The 24,531-nt window shown below is 35.3% G+C and overlaps 1 protein-coding gene across 1 annotated transcript; it reads right to left on the bottom strand.

The window, feature by feature from the left end:
• Positions 1-17,526: 17,526 nt before the first annotated feature.
• Positions 17,527-18,951, bottom strand: LOC131859226 (G-type lectin S-receptor-like serine/threonine-protein kinase At1g34300). Its single transcript, XM_059212800.1, has 2 exons — positions 18,901-18,951; positions 17,527-18,759 (listed from the first exon to the last, which is right to left on the bottom strand). The coding sequence occupies exons 1-2, from the start codon at positions 18,949-18,951 to the stop codon at positions 17,527-17,529; spliced, it is 1,284 nt and encodes a 427-aa protein (XP_059068783.1).
• Positions 18,952-24,531: the final 5,580 nt, after the last annotated feature.

A 24,531-nucleotide genomic window follows, 5' to 3' on the forward strand; every position in this document is an offset into this window, starting at 1 on the left:
TCCCTCTTTGACAACAATGCCAAAAAGTAAAAGAACTAAGTCATGATTTCTTCCTCTATGAAGTGATTTGCCTTGCTATGTATCATCTCAGTCTCGGTCAGATCAAATTGTCTCTATTCACTTTTTTTTGCACACCTTTAGAAAACCTTCTAAAGTGCGTAAATCAGCATCAATCCACACATAATATTCTGTAGATTCATTGAATTGATGCTTTCACTGAACTTGGTCAGTGAGTAGAAGATAGGGTTAGGACCCCTAACTTGCTTCTAAGATACTCAAAAGTTTCCCTTGGCAATGGCTTTGTGAAGATGTCTGCTAATTGCTCCTTTGAACTGATATATTCCAACACAACTTTCTTCTCTTGAACTTCTTCTCTGAGGTAGTGATACTTTAAACATATATGCTTTGTCTTAGAGTGCATTACTGGATTCTTTGAAATGTTAATGGCACTAGTATTATCACAGGATATAGTTACTGGCTCGGTAACTTTCTCATTTATACCTTCCAATAGTTGTTTGATCCATGCTATATTGGTACAATTCAATGCTGCAACAACATATTCAGCTTCTGTTGTAGACTGTGAAATACATCCTTGTTTCTTGCTAAGCTAGCTTACTAGTCTTTCTCCCAAAAAGAAAGCTCCACCACTTGTGCTTTTCATGTCATCTATGTTGCCTGCCCAATCAGCATCAGTATAAACTTTTAAATCAAAATTATTCCTTTTCATATACTAAGCCATAATCTTCAGTGCCTCTCAAGTATCTGAAAATTCTCTTGATTGCTGTCATATGGGTTTCCTTGGGATCTACAAAGAATCTTGCTACAATACCTACTGCATGTGCTATATCCGGTCTACTATGCACAACATATTGCAACTTTCCAATCATAGATCAGTAAAGTGTCTCATCAACAGATGCAGATTCATCATTCTTTGATAGTTTACAGTTAGTAGTCATAGGAGTACTTATTGGTTTAGAATCCTCCATTCCAAATTTCTTCAAGATTTCCTTTATGTACTTGGATTGAGTAATGAAAATCTCATCTTTCATTTGCAGTATCTGTAAACCTATAAAATATTTTATCTCACCGATTAGTGACATCTCAAATTCTTTGCACATTTCATTTCTAAAATTTTTGCATAAGGAGTCATTTCCACAAAATATAATGTCATTAACAAATATGGCTAAGATCAGTATTCCATTGTCCTCATCTTTCTTCATGTACATTTTTTTGTTTTCACTTGTCCTTATAAAACTAATCTTGATTAAGTAAGACTACAGTCTCTCATACCATGCTCTAGGTGCTTGCTTCAGACCATATAACGCTTTGTTTAGTTTGCATACCTGATCTTTACTCCTGTCTTCAACAAATCCTTTAGGTTGTTCAATGTAAACTTCTTCTTCTAGTATACCATTCAAACATGTAGATTTAACATCCATTTGATATACCTTGAAATTTTTGAAAGCAGCATATGCCAACAATGTTCTTACTCCCTCAAGTCTAGCTACAGGTGCAAAAGCCTTACCATAAATTATTCCTTCTTCTTGAGCATAACCTTTGCAAACTAGTCTTGCTTTGTTGCGAATGACCTCACTTTTTTCATTTAGCTTGTTTCTGAAAATCCACTTTGTACCAATTACATTTTTGCCCTTTGGTCTTGGGATTAGTGTCCATGTGTCATTCTTCTTGATTTGATCAATCTCTTCTGTCATAGCATTTACCCAATCTTCATTGTTAAATGCCTCTTTTACTATTCTCGGTTCAAATTCTGCTATCAAACATGTGTTCTGTCTTAGTTTATTTCTTGTCATCACTAGATCATCCTTATCTCCTATAATCTAACTTGATGCATGATGTCTTCTAACATATTTGGCTAATATACACTTGGTAGGTTTTGTATGATCTTCTTCATCACTCGGTAACTGGACATTATCTTCATTTTCTTCAATAGCTTTCTCGGTAGGACTTCTCGGTTGAACATAAACAAATTCTTCATAATCTTCTAGTTCTTTGGAATTTCCTTCATCATTTCTTTCTGCAATTTCATCAATTTTCACATTTGCACTTTCCACTATTTTGTTAGATGATTTGATCAGACATTTAAATGCTTTACTTCTAGAAGAATAACCAAGAAATGTTCCTTCTTCACTTTTCTGATCAAACTTTCCATTTCTGTCTTCTTTGTGAACATAGCATCTAATTCCAAAGATTTTAAAGTAACTTACATTAGGTTTCTTGTCATACCAGATCTCATATGGTTTCTTCATAGTTCCTTTCTTCAGTTGAACTCGGTTCAGGGTGTAAACTGCAGTGCTGATTGCTTCTCTCCAAAATGTTTGAGGTACCCTCTTTTCTATCATCAGGGTTCTTACACAATCCATAATTGATCTATTTCTTCTCTCGGCTATCCCATTTTACTGAGGTGTACTCGGTGCAGATACTTGCCTCTTTATACCATGATCATTGCAGAATAACTTAAATTCATTAGAAGTGAACTCTCCTCCTCTATCAGATCTAAGACATTTCAACTATCTTCCTGTTTCATTTTCAACTCTTGCCTTGTACCATTTAAACATTTGAAAAGCTTCTGATTTTTCTTTTAAAAACATAACTGACATCATCCTTGAGTAATCATCCACAAATAATATGAAATATTTATCACCATAATAACTTTGAACTTTCATGGGACCACATTCATCAGTGTGTACTAGATCTAAAATTCCTTTAGAAGTGTAGGACTTACTTGTAAAGCTTGATTTTGTCATCTTACCCATCTGACATCCTCGGTACATAGCATTCTTAGGTTTTTCCAGACTCGGTAGACCTCTCACTCGGTGCTTCTTACTTATTTTGATCAGATTATCAAAATTTACATGACAAAACCTTTTATGCCATAACCAAGCATCATCTATCTTTGCATAAAGACACTTGTTCCGAGTTGAGTCAAGAAGAAATTTATTACCTTTTGTTTGTGTCCCAGTAGCAGCTAACTTTCCATGCTTGTCATGAACTTTGACAATTCCTTTCTGAAATTCTATTCGATATCTTGTATTGTTTAACTATGCTACACTCAACAAATTATATTTTAATCCTTCAACCCAATATACATCATCACATTTAGCATTGTTAAGAAGTGTTATAGATCCTTTACCTTTTATCGGACATGGTGCATCATTACCAAATCTTACATAGCCTCCATCATAGTCTTCTAATTTAACAAACTTGTGTTTATCACCTGTCATGTGATGTGAGCATCCACTGTCTATGATCCAAGAGTCATTATTATTTATGTGAGATATTAGGGCTTTTTCTTCATACCTTTCTTCATCAGATCCATCTTTAATAGCCACATAAACAACATCCTCTGTATCAGTTTCATCAAATTTATCATCGTTGGATTCCTCATCTACTACTAGACATTCTTTCTATCTCTCCTTCTGAAGTCTTGGTGTCCTCTGTATTGGTTATCTTTCTGTCTGTTATCTCGGTATTCTCTCTTTTCACTAGATTCTTTGTCAGGACAGTTAGAAGCCATATGTCCTATTTTATCACAATTGAAACATTTTAAAGGTAGCTTTCCTTTATACTTACCTTTTCCTCTCGGTAACCTTCTAGCTAATAATGCTTCAAACTCTTCTTGCTTCTTGATTTCTTCATACAGTTTGTGCACTTCTTCCATGTTCTTACGAAATCTTTCACTTGCTCCACTATGATTCCCTTCAGAGTACTTACTCATTCTATCATTCTAATCATCAGATTTTCCAATATGAAAAGAACTGAATGCAGATTCTACTTTATTTACCGAAGACCCGCTGCTATCAAAATTACTTAACTCAAATGCATGTAGCTTACCAATAGTAGCATCCAAAGAAACTGGCATGTTAGGTACAGAGCTCAATTCATTGATTGCAGAGACTCGAATAGCATAAGCTGGTAGAAGGGTTCTCAACAACTTACTTGTTATGTCCTTTTCTTCATTAGTTCCACCCACTCCTTTAATTTGATTGACAATCTCCTTTAGTCTTGTACTATATTGGTTTATGTTCTCACCTTCATTCATTCTCATGGATTCACGTTGTCCTCTTAGACTATCTACTTTATCTCTTTGAACATGTTCATCACCTCCATACACAGATATGAGCTTAGTCCACATTGCTTTTGCATCATTACAACCTTCTAGATCATTAAACTCTGAGTCAGTTAATGCTGATGTTATTTCAATCATAGCTTGAATATGTTCTTGCTTTGCCTTTATCTCTTCCAAGGTCATAGGGTTGGTGCTCGATGCAATGTAATCATTCTCTAGATAATATGTTGCATATTCTCCAATTCTTGATAAATGCAGCTTCATCCTTTTCTGCCATGTGGAGAAACTTGACTTGTTCAGCTTCGGTGCATCCCTTTTATACATCTTCGGATCTTTGCCTCAAGTACCTTTAAACTTTTTATTCCGGAGTCCAAGGCTCTAATACCAATTGATAGTTCTGATACTAAAGGTAAAGTACGGATGCCAATAGCTAACAAGATGAGAGAGGGGGGTGAGTGAATCATACAAACTTAAACTTCCATAAAATCAATAGATTCAACCTCAGTAACTTATGCTTCAACAACTTAACCAAAAACTGCTAAACATGCAAACTCATGAAAACATAATCATCATAACACTCATAACACCAGATTTAACTTGGAAACCCAAATAGGGAAAAACCACTATGGGATTTCGGACCCACTAAGAAATATACTCTTCTAGAGTATGCTAGGTTAAAAGAAAATCCTGTTAAAGATTACAAACACATTGCTAGATGTGACCCGGTTAAGGGATTTCCCTCAGATCTGTTAGGATCTTCACTTTGTTAGAAGTGACCTTGTCAAAGGATTTCAAACACTCATTTAGAATGTTACCTTGCTAGAGGGTTTACAAATAAGACTGTTAAGTTCACTCGGTTAAGAGATTTTCTGTCACTTACAAAATAACAGTAATAAAATATATCTTCAACTTCACATCTAAAATGCTAAAGCAGATTCTTATTTGCTTAGAACAATCTAGTCATAGGACTTATCTTGTCCCTCTGTTGGGCTCTCTACTCTGTTATTCAAACAGGTCTTCAAGCTTTTGTGCTCGGTAATCACTATGTAGCATTCTTGTGCTTACACTTGCCCGCATTCATTGTTTATTAACAATTCCTTATTTATAAACAATTGCTAACCGCTAAATCTCCTTGACCACATTTCTCATGGTCAATCTTAGCCATCAGATCTTCAAACTTGACCAGGTTCAATGTATCCTTCCAATCTGAAAATGTTTTACCTTGCCTAGGGACTTGCATTCCCTTCTTGGAACTTGCACAAAGTTATTGTGGTTCAATTTATGCTGTAGATCTTCCTGCCGATTTTCCTTTACCATAGATCCTTAAAAAACTTCATGCATGGCATACCAATCATTTATACATCTCCAGCTAATCATTGTCCTTCATTAAATAATGCTTTTATCCATCCAATGTGCACTGTCACAACTCAGTTGTAACTCGGTAAATACTAAACCTTACTTAGTAGACATTTCGCCTTCATTAACTGATATCGATAACCTTAGGGTTTACCGACTAGGTTCTTTACTCGGTGACATAGTATAGTATTAACCTTACAATCAACAACATATGTAGGATATCAAAAGAATCTAAACATCATGATCTCATCATTGTCTAACTCGGTAATAGTTTCCCATTGAATAACTTATTCCTCCTCTTATTCATCACATTCTTTCTGTGTCTTTTATCGACATCTTAATTCTCTTCTAATCAATCTTCTCAAGATATGGCAATATCATACTGAATCAGATAATCGATTTCTTGACATCAATGACAAAATAATTTTATAAAGATAGTTATCATCCTTCTTGAGTTATATCAATAATCTTCAACAACCTTGTCAATATCCTTATTGAATATCAACAATCTTTCTTTCTACTGAAATGCCAACACAATCCACCGGCCATATGAAAAGATATTACATAATATGGGGGCTTGCACATGAAAGAAGGCTTACAACCTAGAGCACACTAATCAACACAAAAGAGTCTCACTGACTACAGTCACTTTGAATAAGAAAACATAAAACTGAACTCATTTAATGCATATGCTATGCCTGATTGAGTTCTGGTTCAAGCTCTAAGTGTTCTGGTTCTGAAAGCCTAAACCCTTACTGGAATAACCTTTGCATTAGAACATCCTCAATTAAATATGTTTCCATCATATCCTATCATATCTCTCAACACATTCTTACATATCACAAAATGATCTAATCAACTGACCTATATACCCTTACAATCCTTCATGACTCATGTTGGCTTACATAGATAATTACAAAATGATTATACATGTCGGCTCATTACATATATACATAAATATCAAAATCAATTGCCAATTGCTAGATCTCCCAATGATGTCGGGTTCCTATGACGATACCCTATTTGTAAGTCATGTCGGCCTTCAATGTAAGTACCCATAGAATCCTTCCTATCGGTGAAGATACCTCTTGGTGTCGGTGAAGTGTCTGTCGGTGAACAACCAAACCAAAGAATGAAGTCGTAACATGTTGTCATCAATGACAACATATGAAACCAATCAAATGAGTGTCAATTACCAACAATCTCCCCCTTTGGCATTGATGGCAACACTCATGTGAAAAATGATAATGGTTTCTATCTGTCGGTTTCACCCTGAGACTGCTACCCCTGAGCTGAATATCCATCTATGATCATGATCTGTAGAAAATACTCCATTTCTTCTGATGTCAAGAATATATTTTTCACCTATACCTCCCCCTTTGACATCAATGCCAAAAAAGAAGTACCAAAAACTGGGACGAAGAATGAAAGTATGTACAAAGAACGTGTCCTAAAACACCTTACTAGAGCTGAATATACTTGAAAATTTCTGGATAGGATTTCTCCAAAAGTTCTAGATAAGTATCCCAACTGGATTTGAATGTGTTGGATATTGATACAATTTCATTAAGCATGTGAGCATAGGACTCTTTCTCTTTAATCTTTGTCGGTGTGAGCCTACCAACCATATCAATGCATTCCTTCTTATGTACACTCAAAGAGTCCAACTGGGGACTCACCAATCCTCTAAGCCCTTTAGCTCTCCTTATGATTTTATCTTTATCCCTTTCAAGAGCTGAAATTTGAGATTCTAATACCAAAATTTGTCCATCAATAGATGTAGTCAAAGAATTGGAACCATCAAAAGAATTGAATATACCGACAATTTTCTCCTGAGAATCCTTAATCCCTTTATCTATATCTGCAGTAAGTAATCCTGTGTTACAACATACTCTATATATATTCTAGTACATTGCCTTAAAACATTATCATTTAACTTCAATTTATTAGTAATCTCTTTCTTCTCTGATTCAATTATCTAATAAAAAGTAGCTCTCTTAGCTTGTGTGAATCTCTCCAATGCATGTCGGTTAAATATCTGTTGTAGTGATTGAAAATATTTAGAAATGTGCTCAATAATTATTTTGAGCTTGCCGGATGGGCTTGCTCCTTTGTCAAAATGGCACTCCGGGAAAAGTCTATGCAAAATTGGGATTGATTGATCAATAATTCCTTTGTCCATTGATCCTTCCTTCATCATCTTTTGTCCAGCCATCATCATGAGCTCAGTAGAACTCATCTTAGTTATGCTCTTTTGCTCTACTTGTGAGGTGTCAATTGACAACAATGATGTGCTCGCTATCGGTTCCCTGCCAGATTCCTCTTTCTTCTCCTCTGATGGTTGATTTACTTTAATAACTTCCTCTTTTGCACCGGTGGCTTCGCCACTTGGTGTAGTATCAGTTATTGCTAGTTCCACATGAACTGTATCCTTAACCTGTACATTCTGATCCAGAGGACTATTGTCCTCAACATTTGTAACCTATACACTAAGAATTTGCTGGTATATCTACATTTGCTGGTATCACCTATGAGTCCTATACATTAGATTCTACCAGGGGCTCTACATCCAATGCCTTATTATCTTTCAAAATTGTAGGTGGGGTACCTACTATACCTTTGCTTTTCCCTTCAACCGGGATGTTAGTAGTGTCTATTTTAGATTTTCGTGAAGTGTAGAAACCAAGGATTTCAACAAAGAATTGAACCCATACCTTGTGAGTCTCACCGATTATTTCATTAACCCTACCTAACATAAGACTAACTATCCTATGCTTACTTCAAAAAATTATTTTATCTACAACTTCAAGTCTCATATCCAACTGATTTGGAGTAATTGATCCACAAGTAGTTAATAATTCTTGAATTTTAAGGCGCTTGTCTTCCTCCATAGCTGATAATCTCCTAGCATCTAGATTGCCATATAGTTGTGCCATTATTTTCTTCTCAATTTCAAACAAATATTTCTTAAATATATCCAAATATAACAAAATTGCTTCCTCAATTTGTCTCTGCTCATCATCATCTAAGTTCTCATAATAGAATTGTACATTTTTCTACATACCATCCTTAGTGATTTCATCTACCAATTCTGCACAAGTCTTGGGTGGGATAATAGTTACATTACTAGATACAATAGAAAGGTCTATGTCATCCATCTTCTTTCTTTTGCCAGTACCAGATGGAGTAGAAGGTGTTTCCTTTAGAGCTCTTTTCTTTGTCGATACCTTGATTGTGACCTTCCTTACCGGTTGCTTCCTTCCTTCCTCCTTAGATTCCTCACCTGTCTTCCTCAATACCCTCTTTAATGCTAAATGTGTGTCATCTTCAGTTATAGAGTCTGATGGAATAGGCTCAATGAAGATTTGAGGCTCTTTCCTCTTCCTTCCTTTTGCCGAAATAGCATCCATTAAGGCCTTGATGTCCCGGGATACTTGTTCAACAAATTTGTTGTCATTTCCTTGCTGTTTCTCCCTCTTCTTACGAATGAAGTCAGTTTGAACCTCTTGGTTCTTCTATTTTTCTGTACCAAAGGATTTTTCAGTCTCATCAATAGGAGCATCAATCAACATCTTGGCATAAGCATCCAGAATCTAATCATCAACCTCATATCCCATTTCCTCTATCCATATCTTTTGGGGTTTAACTGCTTCCATTAAGGTTTCATCCTTTTTAACCATAAAGTATATCTTGATTGAGTATTTCTCAACAATTTGTTTAGGAACCCTCTCTCTAGATTTCACTACCTTTTGATAGCCCCAAACCTTATCATCTTGCTAACTACCCAGAGTAGCAATAGATTGTTTCAGTTATTTGCCTACCGAGATATTAAATGCCCACTGTCTCTTCCCAAAACTGGGAGTTTCATTAATGAAAAATATCATCAAGAAGATAATAAGATTCCCATACTATAATGTCCCCTTTTTCTCTCCTTTGATCTTCCCTAGGTTAATTAACACCTCATCTAACATCCATCCACATAGATCTATCTTTTCATTTTCCCTCATAATCTTATGTGTGACATATATGTAGGAGCTAGAAATAGAGTTGAGACAATTGGATTGAGTTACCTTATACCCAATGATCATGCTACCAAATCTAATGTCTCTATCAGTGATGGTGCTGACCCTCATCGATCGTCAGTCCGAAGTTGCGTCGGTGTGTTTGTTAACTTGATCATTTGAAATCTTTTCTCCAGACGCTGACCAATCTATGGCAAACCGGTGATGGCCCAAATGGTCTCCTTTGTGATCTTATAAGGTATGTCCAATCAAAAGAACTCTCCATGAACTCTTCTCAATACATATCTAATGATCTCATCTTCAAATTCAAGGATATCAAGAATGCCAGTAAACCCTAGACCCTCAATGTACTTATACTCGGGCTTGATATTTTTGGAGTCTCCCATAAACTCACTCATATAAATGTTGTTGATGTTATTGGTACCCAGATCCTCAATGTGGCAGTGAATGTATGCTCTGGCATCTTCCACATAAATAACTCATTCCAAAACATGGGAAAATGTGCCAACCGAATCATCCAAGGTGGCAATATGCGGACATTGCTTGAAAATTGGTCTGGGACAATCCTTAACCTCAATTACAGTTGGATTTTCAATAAAATTAGGTGCAGAAGATGATCTCACTTCCATGATGAAATAATATTTTGATAAGTACTTGAGAAATGGTTGCTAGTGAAACCGTAAATAACTCTTCTAATCATTGGTGGAATTGTTGAAGAAGATATCTGATCGCACTGAATCGTCTTAGAGTCTCTCTTTATATCTCTTAATCCCTCTAAATGAAAGGTGATAAAAAATGAAGTGGATTCAACCTCTTAACCTTTAAGAAACCCTAATCTATCATTGATATGAATGACTTCAGGTGGAACATACCGGATAAACTTTTCCAATGTCTAGAGCATCTTCTAGAGCCTCTTCCAGGGGCTTAACCAATATTTTCATGAAGTTTGCCTACCCCTAAGGCATCTCCCTTAGTTACCAGATGAGATTCATGTCGGTGCTAGAGCAACCTCCTTTGTCGATTGAGTAACTGAAGCATTCCCATCTGTTGATTGATCATCTGACTTCCTAACCCATTTCTTGATATGATCTTGTCGGATTTCATTGACCTTCTCTTTCCCTTTATCATTTGATCCATCATTGCTAACCGATGGATATTTGCTTCTAAAGAACTTAGCTATGTGTCCAATCTTGTTGCATGCATAGCATGGAACATTGTTCTTTTTAATTTCTTTTCTATAACTGGTATAATTGCTTGACCTGCACTGATTAGCCATATGTCCAAATTTTCCACATGCATGAAATTTTACATTCATTCTGCAATCTTTTGTCTTATGACCATACTTATTGCATTTAGAACATTGACCGGGAGTAGAATTATAGTTTTGATTTGCTCTATTTCTACAATGCCTAGCCATATGACCAAATTTATTACAAACAAAGAATCTACCATTAAATTTGTAAGCATTAAGTTGCCTTACCAGTGTCTTTTGGTTTTGATCTTCATTTGCAGTATCAGAGCTTTGACCTTGTTCAAATCCAAGTCCACTGGAATCTCCATTTTGTCTTTGGCTTTTCAATAATTCATCAAGCTGTGCTAAACTAACCTTGAATTTATCCTTGTACTCACTTGCAATAGTCAGATCATCTTTTAGAATTATCATTTGTCTTTCAAGTTCTTGTTCATTTCTTTGGGATTGCACTAATTATGTTATCAACATATCATTTTCATGAGCCAATCGGATGCATTCTTCAGATTTGTCTTTTAGAGATCTCCCAAGGTTTTCTTCATTCATCTTTTGGTCTTCAATCTCCTTTGGCATCCTCATAGTTAGGGCTTTCATTTCATTCCTCATGACCATATTCTCTTGACTCAACTTCTGACATTTTTCATTAAGGGCATCTTTCTCTTCATTATCCTGATTTTGCAGAAGTTCCTTCCTCCTAGCTTGAACAAATGACAACCTCTCCTATAGGAAAAGAATGAATTCCTTGGCATAATTCAATTCATCTTGTAACTTTAAGGTCTTCATCCTTTCAGCATCATAATCTTCAAGTGCTACCTCAATTTGCTTCTCCATACTCATATCCATGGATTCCGGATTTAGGATCTCCCTCAATTTGTTAGACTTCCTCTGAGGTACAAGGCTCTAATACCAATTGTTGGAATCCAAGAACACTGAGAGGGGGGGTGAGTTAGTGTTCTACCAGAATATTCAATTTTAACCTTATCATAACATGCATTCACCAACCGATAAACTAGTACATGTATAATTGAAAGAAGTAAAGAAATCAATAAGCCAATCACACAAATGAATACCATAACATAGAGAATTATACATGGAAAACCTCAAAGAGGAAAAACCACAGCGGGATTTGTGACCCATGATATCAATCCACTGGCCATATGAAAAGATATTACATAATATGGGGGCCCGCACATGCAAGAAGGCTTATAGCCTAGAGCACACTACTCAACACAAAAGAGTTGCACTGACTACAGTCACTTTGAATAAGAAAACATAAAACTGAACTCATTTAATGCATTTGCTATGTTTGATTGAGTTTCGGTTCAAGCTTTGACTGTTCCGGTTCTAAAACCCTAAACCCTTACCAGAATAACCTTCGTATTACAATATCCTCAATTACAAATATTTCCATCATATCATATCATATCTCTCAACACATTCTTACATATCACAAAATGATCTAATCAATTGACCTATATACCCTTACAATCCTTCATGACTCATGTAGGCTTACATAGATAATTATGAAATGATTATACATATCATCTCATTACATATATACATAAATATCAAAATCAATTGCCGATTGTCGGATCTCCCAATGATGTCGGTACCCTTTTTGTAAGTCATGTCAGCCTTCAATGCCGGTACCCATAGAATCCTTCCTACTGGTGAAGATACCTATCGGTGTCGGTGAAGTGTATGTTGGTGAACAACTAAACCAAAGAATCAAGCCGGAACATGTTGCCATCAATGAAAACATATGAAACCAATCAAATGAGTGTCAATTTCTAACAGTTGGTTCCCCAGGATGTGCATCTTGACTTGGGAGATGGTGTCATCATAGAATAAGAAAATAAAATCTCTTTGAGCAATGCTCTTTTTAGTGATAAGGTTGGCCCTGTCCTACCTGAAATAAAGTGGTTGTGTATGTTTATAAGAGAATGAAGATCTTTCAAAAGTTGACTCATTTTTAAAGAAATGGTCCCCACTTATTTAGTTGATAAACTTATTAACATAAATACTTGGTCATTCAATAGCTCTACCTCTTCTTCATATAAAGCCCCTAAAGATGGTATTCAGATCTCTCTTCCTAATACTTTCATGGACAACACAAATATTTTTCCATACATGTTTTCTCCAATAAGTAATATTTTTTCATAGAGGCAAATAAAAATGACATAGTGACTATCAAAGAAGAAAAAATTAGGAAACACAAGGAATGACATATGTGAATCCCTTATGTGCAAATTATATCTCTCAAGAAAATGGTGGTATCTCCCCTATTTTGGTGGAGACAAACATGAAGGCTTTGAACCAATATTTGACAAAATGGCTTAAATCACACACACTAAGCTTTGACTTATAGGCTTAAAAGTGTTAAAGATTCAAATTTAACTGACATTCTCTAGGATTAATATGTTTATTTGTTTGGGTTGTTTAAGGTTGACCGGATATGATAGCTCTAGTATCTCCCCACTCTTATTGTCTTTCTCTCTAAATCCCCTTAGCAACCCATGATTTGAACAATAATTATTCTCACACATAGTCGAAAGAAAGAATTAAAAAAAATAGATAGCATACATGCTAAGAATGTTGATCCTTCCTGTACAATGTTGAGGACTAAATAGATAGACTCTCAAACTCCCAACGAGGAAAATGACACTATTGAAGTTTTTCTTGATTTTAGTAGCCCTCCTAAATCCCCTCTCCCTCCAACATGGATACCAATTGGATGGTTAACAATAGAAACTAGAGAAAACTCGTGGTAAGAAAATTGACACAAGATTAGGATTGAGGTAAGGAATACTTTCTAATATGTAGAGTAGGCAAATAGAAGCAATAAAAGATATTGTATTGAGAAAACAAGGTACCAGTTGGACAATGAAGATCTTGGTTATCTCTAATTTAGTAATGTGTAATTATTTATTAAGTTTAATTACTAAATTACATGTATATATATGGTGAAATTTATGTGCACATATGCAAATTCCTATCTTCTTTATAGCTTTATTTTTAGACAATATTTTAATAATTTTATATTGAAAACTGTTGTGTGTTAAATTTGACACATTTTTGTAGCTTTCACCTATTTCCATTACAAACATTTTATAATACTTTGACCTTTTATTATCTATATCTATAAAAAATTATAAATATTTTATCATTTATTGCACTTGTCATTTACTCATTTTTAAATATCCATTGTCTTTCTAGATCTTCCCACTCAAAATTATCATTTATAAATTTGATCCTTGAAATTTAAACTCAATTTTTTATTAAATTACAGCCATTTTAGTAACCTTTATGAGCTAACTAAACACATAGTAGCGCGATTTATTGACATGTCTTTATATTTGAAGCATTCAATTGCATTTATATTTATCATGTCCAATAAATACCAATATGTATAATTGAAATATAACTTACATTTTAGGAAGGAGAGTGCAAAGATCACTTCCATTGGTTCACTAAAGCAATTTTAGATATGCATGTTTATCATAAAGTGTTTAAAGGACTAGATATTGTTGTTCATTATTATTCATTAGTATACCTGGTCTAAATAGTAGAGAAATTATCTAGAGAAATATATAATGAATAAAGGAATATAAGAATATGAGTGTGCATTGTACTAGATCAAGTTTGTAGGTAAAGATCATATTTATATGCTTTTAGTGTATTTTTTCACTTGTATATTGGAAAATCTCAAAATTATATATTTTTGAAATTTTTAGATAATAGAATATAAAATATCGAATTTTAGAAGTAGTCTTGATAACTCTTTGAATCTCTTTATTTCTTCTATATCACTCTGGTTTTTCATTACTCCACTCAAACCTTTATCCACCACCATCTCAAGAGTGCACTCAAAAGAATATAGCTATTGCCTTGCTTAGTTGAATTGGGGACAATGAAATGCCTTTTCCAATTAACTAGCTTGGAAAACATCATTCAAAAGTTAAACATATATATCTTGATGGTGACAAGATTAATTTCAAATAAATATGGAACAAAGTTCTTATAAGTCCCCTTAATCTTATACATCTTTCTACCAACTTGATTGATCTAAAATGAAAACCTCGAGATATCTAGTGGAGCAAGATGTTCTCTAAGTTTCCTTATTTGTGCATCTCTTTCACATCCTAAAAATAAAAGTGTTAATTTAAATTTAAACTTATATCAATAGATCATTTTAATTTTTAATAAAATAAATTAAAATTTGATATAAAATTTATTTATCATTCATTTTGATTTTCCAAACTTTTCTTTGTATATTTAAAATAAATAATTTTCCAATAAAATAAAAAATCTAAATAAACATTATTAACTAATTACTATAATCAATACATTCATATTGAATAACTTATTTATAATATTTTATTCAAACATGAGAAGCAGGAGTGGGAGAGCTGCAAGGGCTCGGGTTTTTGCAACAGGGGAGGAAGGCGAGAGTGAAGGGGAAGTGGATGCGGATGAAGATGAAGTGTCCTTTGCTTTGAGAGGATTTGTTCTCCTTCTTTGGCCTCCGGTCGGGTGTTATGAGCCTTGTGGCTCTGTTTGTTTCACCTCAGCTCAAGTCCCTCGTTGGTGGAGTCAGTGGTCTTCGATAACCTTCTATGTCTTTTTTCTTGACCGACGGTCTGGGAGGAGGGTTCGTGGTGGGGTCTGCATCTAGGTTTGTGTGGAGAGTGATGCTGACAATTTTGGCATTTGGTTTGGGGTTTTTGAGATGGGCTACGTTGAAGATGGTATTGGTATGGCGGCTGACCTGTTCTTATTTGGCGTGTTGGTGGTTTCTTTGGGGTCCTTTCTTGTGGCCCTATTGGTGGGTGTGGACTGGTTGCTTCTAGTGCCCCTCACTTCCATCCTCTTGTTGGATCTGAAGGTCTATGCTTCGATAGATGCAGATGTTTTTTTTCTACCCCCTAGGTCAGAGCTTTCTTGGTTATCTCTTGGGGTGTCATGAAGGGGTTTCTGTTTCTTATGGAGGCTCTATTGATGGAAAGGTCGGGTATATTTATTCGAAGGCCATTTGTGGTCTTAGACAGAGCCTTTTGTGTCCTTTGGTCTTTATTGTTGATCTCATGAAGGGTTACCATCTCTGCTCCAGTTGTGATTTTGCAAGTATTATTTTTTGGATGGCCCTCTCCCTGTAGCCTTTCTTTACTCTAGTTGGCCTTACAGAGGTGGCTCTATCTTTTTTCGAGGTGGATATGGATGATACTAGAGATAACCTTTCTCCTATTCAGGTGGAGTTTGGTTCTATGGTGGACGCTGGGAGTTGCTGGTGGGTGACTGATGATGAGTTGTTTCTTAGCTATTTAGAAACAGAGGGTGGTCTTTTATTTGGATTTTCTCATTTTTCACCTATTGAGGTGGTGATCTTGGAGGGCAAAATTTGTTCTGCTCTATTTTCTCTCAAGACCAAGGTTATGAGAGCCTTTCAAAAACCCATTGCTACTGGTTGTGGGAACCTTGTAAAACCCACCCTTAAGGTTGAGGGAGCCTTAAAAAACCTTGTTTTTTCTGTTTCTTCTAGGGGCGGGTTGGATGCTAGCAGTTGTCTTGCTATTAGTTATGCCTGAATTTATTGTTGGGGGGTTGTTGATGTCCTGTTATTTAGCTGTAAGGGAGCTAGTGATGATATTTCTGCTATGTGTATGCTACTTTCTATTGGGATCAATCTCAAGGATAAGGTTATGGGAGACTGGATAAAACCCATGATTATGGTTGAGGGATCCTTGTTCCCTATGTTCATGTTTATGTAAAATATTTTGTGGTGGTTTTGGCCTTCTGTTTTGCCACAAGTTATGTAACATTTGATCCATCTTGTTTGTTTGTGGCTAGACTACTATTTGTCATTGATGAATCTTTTTGCAGTGTTCCTTTGTTGGTTCCAGATCCGTGAAAAATCCGAGTGTTTTAGGTCCCTTCAAAATTTGTTGTAAGAGGTTTCGGGTCCCCTAAAAACCTATTTTCCCCCTTAATCAAAACTTATTTATAATATTTTAATAAAAAATAAAATAAAATATCATTAAAGATAACTTATTTATAGTATTCTAATAAAAAATTAAAATAAAATATGATGAAAGATAGATATGACATAAGGAGATTCTTATGAAAACACAAGAGATACCATATGTCCTCAAAACCTTTTAAATTGGGTATTCAAAATAATTTGGTATCAAAAGTTTCTTGCTGCAAGTGACCGATTTAATGAGTCCTACATGTTAAGAATTGATAGTTTTTGAAGGATAGCACAATGAATATAATGAAAGTTCTTAATCTAGAAAATGAAGGAAGGAGTTTTGGTAGCATTCAAATTCTCTTTAATTGTTTTATATATATATATGAATTGAAAATAAAACATAATAAAATTCATGAGACGTTAAATAAATTTTTGAATTTAAATTATATTATAAATTTGACAAAGACCATCTATTTTAGAATAATATTACAAAATCTAGCAGCACCCTTTGAAATATTTTAGAACCAAAAATTACTTAGATTTAACAACATAATTGTAGATTTAATATTTCTTCTTGCTGAAATAATAATCATAAGACCGCCAATTTCTTGAAATTTTGGATTAAAAAATTTCAAGCTTGTCCGTTATTAAAAATCTATAAGATCCCATACTGATCCCATACTTAAAAAGCTTTAAAACATTTTCCCCAACACGCAATAAAAAAACATTTTAAGAAGGCTCCTCCACAAGACTGCAGTCTTACAGTGTGTTATTCGAATGCTTATATATTGTATTACAGTACAGCTTTTTCAATTAGAAAAACTCACTCTCAAATAACACAAAACTAATTTGAAATAAAACTATTACAAAACTTTATTACAAAACTATTAATGATAATTAATATCAGGATCCCTGTGGTAGGGACCTTGGACTCATTCACAATACTTACTGGAGGAAGAGCTTGAATTAGAGGCTGCCCTCGACCGCATACCTTTACAAAAGAAGTGGCTGGAATGCTTACTGATTGATAAGCACTGGTAAAGTTGCTGTACTTCTCCCTGCAAGTGCCTGTACCATCAGCCATGATTGTAGATACGGTGCAGTTCGGATCCTTGAGGCAGTTCTGCCAACAATCTGCATATCCGAAATAATATATCTCAGAATTTGATGATTCTGACTCTGGGGGATAAGATAAGAATTTTGTATGATCCAGTTGAAGCATGCTATGGTTATTAGGGCACTGTGCTATATCCTGCTGCCTCCTGCATCCCTTACTGGCATCATTGGGATCTATCTGATCAAACTCTGCAGATGGGCATTTGCAATAAGGACCTGTATCATTGTAAACGCACACGCCGAAATTTCCACACCATCCATAGACTTGGCACTGGTCTTCCACAGCACTCCATCCCAGCTCCCATATCCCTAGACTAGTGATCCATCCATAGGACCTTAAATTCCCATTTGATTCCAGCTTCATTCTTCGCACCGTGATAGAATTGTCCGTATAATCTACACTCCGAGACACCCATATCTCATCATTTGAAGAATTGGAGAGCTTGAAAATTCCTTGTCCGGTGAGAGATGCTGTGGTAGCTAGTGGAGTACCCACATTCAAGTACGTGATATAGTTGTTCCATTTCAGTGTGAAATTTCCGCTGGGCTGCAAGGTGAATGTATACGGACCCGATCGCAGGCTTTGATTCACAGTGAAGTTTTGATTGACCACCAGAGTATCAGTAGGATTCGCAAAGGTGTCCCAAACTGTGAATGAACCACTGTTTTGCAGGACAAAGTTCCCATCATCTTGCATATCTGCAGATGCCACGCCTAGACTTGATATGTTTGTCTGCCAAAGTATTTGTGTCCCATTGCTTAAAACTAGTTTGCCATCACTCTGTAAAGCGAAGGAACCTCCTTCTCCCACTTCAATTCCGCCATTGAAGCCCGCAGTCCATACCAGAGTTGAATCATTGATGTTAGCAAAGCTGATTCCCACAACAGAGTCCCTTCTTTTCACTGGGGTGAAATCCAAAACTGAAATTCTTGCCCTGGGATTGCCATGATTGTTCTGGGCCTGAAACAGAGGGCTTAAGGCTTGCCCCTAGCTTCACTGTTCCTTCTGCAAACATAGCCTGAATAAATATAGCAACAATACATAATATTGGGATTGCCATAAGTTGGTGCTTACTGGTGGCTAACAGAGTATTGAGTGTACAGTTCCAAGCATCCAATACTTGTTTGATCCACCTCTTTTTATATCTGGCATTGACTATACATGTTTGATCCTCCTCTTTTTATTTCTGACATTAACCGTACATGTTTGATCACCCTCATTTTATCTTTTGGATTAACTTTGACTGAAGATTTGTTCCATTATCAAACAAAACACGAGTCAAGGACACATCCCTGCTGTTGTGACTTGTAAGAAAGCAATAGAAATTCAATCCTCTTCCTATCATGGGATTGACTTGACTGAAGATTTTTGCCACAGTCAAAGCAAAACATATAGTTTATATGAGTTTTTGAATTTAAAACACTAATAAATTAATAATTGTATGTCTTTATTAGTTGAAAAATTGTGACATTCACTCTGCTTAAAATATTTAATAATTATCTCTATACAATAATTCTCCCTTAAATCACTAGAATAATGGACAGAATCCCGATCGGATCTACGACTGTTAGTTGATGATGTGGATGATTAATAAAAATATATTAAAGTTGGTCAAATACAAATATATTAAAGTCAGTCAAATTAAACATAAGACAAATTATATATTATCGTTAACCTATAGAATTTTAAATTGACTTGCCCTCTATCTACATTAATATATAAATTGTGTTATTTTATTTTAATATTATTTATAATTTTTTTTTTCAAGATTTTAAAATATATATAATATTGTAATTATTTAGATTATCTATTATTTCAAACAAGCATCTTTTATTGGGCTATAATCAAAATGTTTCATATTAAACAAAGGTTTTTTAGCTATATTCTCTTTAAATGTTGGACTATCGAACAAAATATCTCATATACAATCAAAATTCTTCTTATTTACATTATAGCTTAAATCTAGCTATACCAATATAAAAACACTATTCATTTTCCTCCTCAAAACTATTGAACATCCATTTAACCATAGGTTCCCCACAAAAACCCATTACTTATTTCAATATTTCTGCGAACTTTTTGTCCTTGAAATTCATTTGGTTCTTCACGGTGGGGATATCAATAAGTATAGATGGTTTCTAAACAACAATATAAAAACCTTTAGTCAAGTGGGCTCTTCATCCATTAGAAAGTTAAGAATAGGTAGCAACAAACAACAATGATCATTTAAGCCTTCTAAAACATTTTTTTTGACTAGTGGTTTAATCTTTAAATGAATAATTTCCTTCTCTTCTAGGTCCAACAACACCACCACAAATATGAGAGAGATGTTGGAACTCAACTAATACCTATGCTATAAATAAGATATTCCTCACCCAATATCCATTAAATGGTGTAGATATCATCAACTTGGAGTGGGGTTTAAATGGGAATGGCTATCCAACCCCTAGAATACACCAAACATCTATTATAATGTATTTATAATGTAGAAAGGATAATGATATCTTGATGCATTCTAGAGACTAGACAGCCGTTTTGATTTAAACACTTTCTTTGAAGCAACGTTACAACCTAGGCGTGCGATGTTAATAAAGTTTCCAAAAAGTTTCTTCAAAATTTCTAAAACCTTTTCAACAAAATGTTAGGTAGGTGAAGCCCAATGGTCACATGACTCTTCACATTCCCATATCTACATTTCATACCTAAATAAATGTATAAATAGATGCACGCATAGTCATGTACTGGATATCGATTAATAGAGAGAGTTCCCTGCTTTCCGATGGATGTAGCCAGTTATGGTGAACCACGTAATTCGTTGTGTATTGTGTATTGTGTATTGTGTTTATACTTTCTTTGTTTTTCATTTTAGTTCGGTTGTTGAATTTTTTTCTTTGCTCATTTATAATTAACAATTGGTATCAGAGTCATGGTTGGTTTGAGCAAAGATGGATGAAGCTAATTCTATCATCAACAAATTTCTTTGCAATTTAGATACCATAGAGAGTGGCGCTGTGTATGTGGAAGTTAAAAAGAGACCTTGTGTACATTGGTGGGATGGATGGAAAAGAGAGGAGGATTCAGTTGAATAAGGGGAGCATACTCGACTTGTTTATTTCCCTACTCTTGATGCAACCATGGCATATATTGGTCAAATATTTGATGACCAAAAAATTGATGTCATCCTTGTTCTTGGAAAAAAGAGACAACCTGGGAAGATAGTTTGCAGGCTTATTCCCTCGCATAAAAGGCTCATGAGGTTAATCAAGTGAACAGGCAGGTGAAGAGTTGCAAGGTGTAGGAGACCTATGAGTTTGAGTCTCTACGATGGCGACCTGGATTTCATGCCCCTTCACAAGGGAAGCCATGAAGATGAGGAAACCTTGAGTCAAGTAGAGGAAAGTGAGAAGGAAGATAATTTCTTTGAGGAAGATGACAAAGGAGAGAGATTAGAGATCGAATCTAAATTTGAAGCTGAAGAGGCAGAATTACTCAAAACCTTCAGTCATGGCTTTAGTACAAGTCGTGAAGATTATAGGACTCCTGTGACATATGGAAGAGGTCCAGTGCCAGTGGACCAATAATATTACAAACCCTCTCCTTTGGATGGTAGGGACTTGATGCTTGGTGACTAGCAATATGTTCGACGCCAAATTCCAGGAGAACAAAAATATTATGAAAAGGGCTAGTGTTTGGTGACTGGCAAGATTATAGACCACCTCTGGTAGGAGAGTTGCTAGTTGCACTAGGCGGTGACTCTTCATCTTCTACGGATGACATCAAAGGAATCCTCAGATCAATTGGACTTGATTGTACTGACGAGAGTATAGAGCTTCTGTTGGGTCAATTTCAAGAGAGACTATCGATTATATTTCCCAAGGAAGATGACAAGTTTTTAGATGTTTTATCAAGGGGGACCACAGATGAAGCAGTCACCGGTGAGGAGGGACCTCAAGGAGATTAGTCTAGACCGGTCAACAAGAGTAAACACAATGGAAACACATAGATATGATGGAGGCAATGTAGAACAGATAGTTTTATTGCCTAAAATTTGATTACATGCAACCGGTAACAACCAAGTTACAAGATACTGGCACACAAGCCTAGTAGAATAGATCACAACTGGGACCTTGAATCAAAATATCTATCTTATAGGCATAGTATATCTATCTGATACTCTGATTGTATTCTAAAGCATGATTATATATATATATATATATATATATATATATATATATATATATATATATATATATATATATATATATATATATATATATATATATATATATATATATATATATATATCGATCCAAAGAATATAGTCAGCCCAAAAGGGATGAAAACCCAAAGAACAAGACCTAACATGCAAAATGAAAAAGGTTGACCTCTGCCAAGAGATTCCTCCAGAAAATCCAAAGGATAAAATGTAGAAGGTCGGCCACATGCCAAGGAACATCAAAATCAATGCACAAGGCTCTGCAAGCTTCGGAATGGGTTCTGGTAGATCACTGGAATAGGTCTCAGGCAATTGGTAATAAAGGAACAATCGGTAACAAGAAACTGTCATGGAAATCAGTGGTGATATCTTGCCAGAAAGTGATCCAAATGAGATGTGGTTTGAAAGAAAGAAAGATGATCAAGTCTTCAAGTATAATTCAACTCCACAAGACCCGGTGAACCAAAATTAGGACACACAAAAAGGAAAACTGAAAATGCAAATAGAAAACAAAACAAAAAGGAAAATGTTTTTGGTAGAAGCAAGATTGTTGTGAACTAGGGATGCTCCTGTATCAAACATTCGGGGTTAATAAAAAAGTGAGCCTCTCACTTTACTAGGGTTAGAGGGAAACCAAGGCGGTCTACCTCTTCCTGAGAAATCCAAGATGAATCTTCAACTAGTCTGCTCTTCCACTTCACAAGATATTCTTTGTAGTGATTGTTTTGGGTACTATGCTCAATCCTACTGTCCAAAATCTCTTCAATCTAATCTGGTTCCTTCCAGGGAAATTGTTTCTCAAGGTCTGCAACACTGTCCTCATTGAATTTGAGTTCACAGTATTCATTAAGATCTGCAATGTTGAATATAGGTGATATACTTAGATTATCTGGTAGCTCCACTTCATATGCATTTCCAGAACTGAACTTTCTCAAAATCTTACTGGGTCCAAACTTCTTCATCTGCAACTTGTTATAAGTTCCACCTAGGAATCTCTCTTTTCTCAAGTATGCCATCACTTCATCACCAACTTCAAATTCCTTATGTCTCCTCTTCTCATCTTCCTTCTCCTTATATTTGTTGTTCATGTCTTCCAAATGTTGTTTAACCTAAATATGCAATGCTTCCATGTGATCTGCAAAATCTTCTTCTTTTGAACTCTTTTGGTCTTCACTGCTAATGTCTCTCAATTCTTCTATTCCTCTAGGCTACACTCCGATAACAATCTCAAAATGTGTTTTCCATTACTTCTATTCATTGAATTGTTATAGGCAAACTCTTCTTGTGCAAGGATCAAATCCCAACTTCTGGTTTTATCTCCCACTAAACATCTTAACAAGTTTCCCAAAATCCAGTTAACTACTTCAGTTTGTCCATCGGTCTGTGGATGAAAAATAGAACTGAACTTAAAATCTATCTTCATCTTCTTCCAAAGTGTTCTCCAAAAATAGCCAACAAACTTAGTGTCTCTGTCTAAAATTGTGCTCTTAGGTAATCCATGTAATCTCACCACTTTCTTGATAAATATGTGTGCTACATGCAATGCATCTAATGTCTTCTTACAAGGTATGAAATGAGCCATCTTTGAAAATCCATCCACTACCACAAATATAGAATCATTCTCTCTCGGTGTCTTAGGCAATCCAAGCACAAAATCCATGCTTATATCCTCCCAAGGTCTTATCAGTACTGTCAAAGGTTTATACAATCCCACATTCTAACTACTACCTTTTGCAACTTGACAAACTCTACAACTCTGCACATATCTCTTAACATCCTTATGAATCTGGGGCCAAAAGTACTGCTCACTCTCCAATGCAACTATTTTATCAATGCCAAAATGTCTAGCTAAATCTCCACTATGTTTATCTTTTAATAGGTTCTCTCTCATGGAACTCTTAGGTATGCATAACTGAACTCCCCTGAATAACATCCCATCTTGAATGAAATAATCCAACCATTTGTTCCTATCAACCATAACCAGCTCTCTACATGCTTTCCAAGGTTCTGCAAAATCCAGGTCTTCATCATACAAGGTCTTCAATTCTTCAAAACCGAATACTGTCACTCTCATCTCTGTCAGAAAATTCCTTCTCCTACTCAATGCATCACCAACTTTGTTAGATTTCCCAATTCTATGCTTCAACACAAAGGTGTAACTCTATAAAAATTCTACCCATCTCATATGTCTCTAATTCAGCTTACTCTGACTATTAAATACTATAAAGCTTGATGATCTGTATGCAACACAAACTCCTTAGGCAACAAGTAGTGTCTCCATTTCTTCAAGGCTTGAACTATGGCATAAAATTAGTGATCATACACTGAATATCTCTTCTAGGCATCATTCAATTTCTCATTGAAATATGATATTGCTCTCCCTTCTTGACTCAAAACTGCTCCTATTGTTGTTCCACTTTCATCACAATCCACTTGAAATTGCATTGAAATCTGGTAAAGCTAACATAGGTTGCTCAATCACTTTCTGCTTCAACAATTCAAAACTTTTGTTTTGC

This window comes from Cryptomeria japonica, chromosome 10, assembly GCF_030272615.1.
Source record: "Cryptomeria japonica chromosome 10, Sugi_1.0, whole genome shotgun sequence".
Lineage (NCBI taxonomy): Eukaryota > Viridiplantae > Streptophyta > Pinopsida > Cupressales > Cupressaceae > Cryptomeria > Cryptomeria japonica.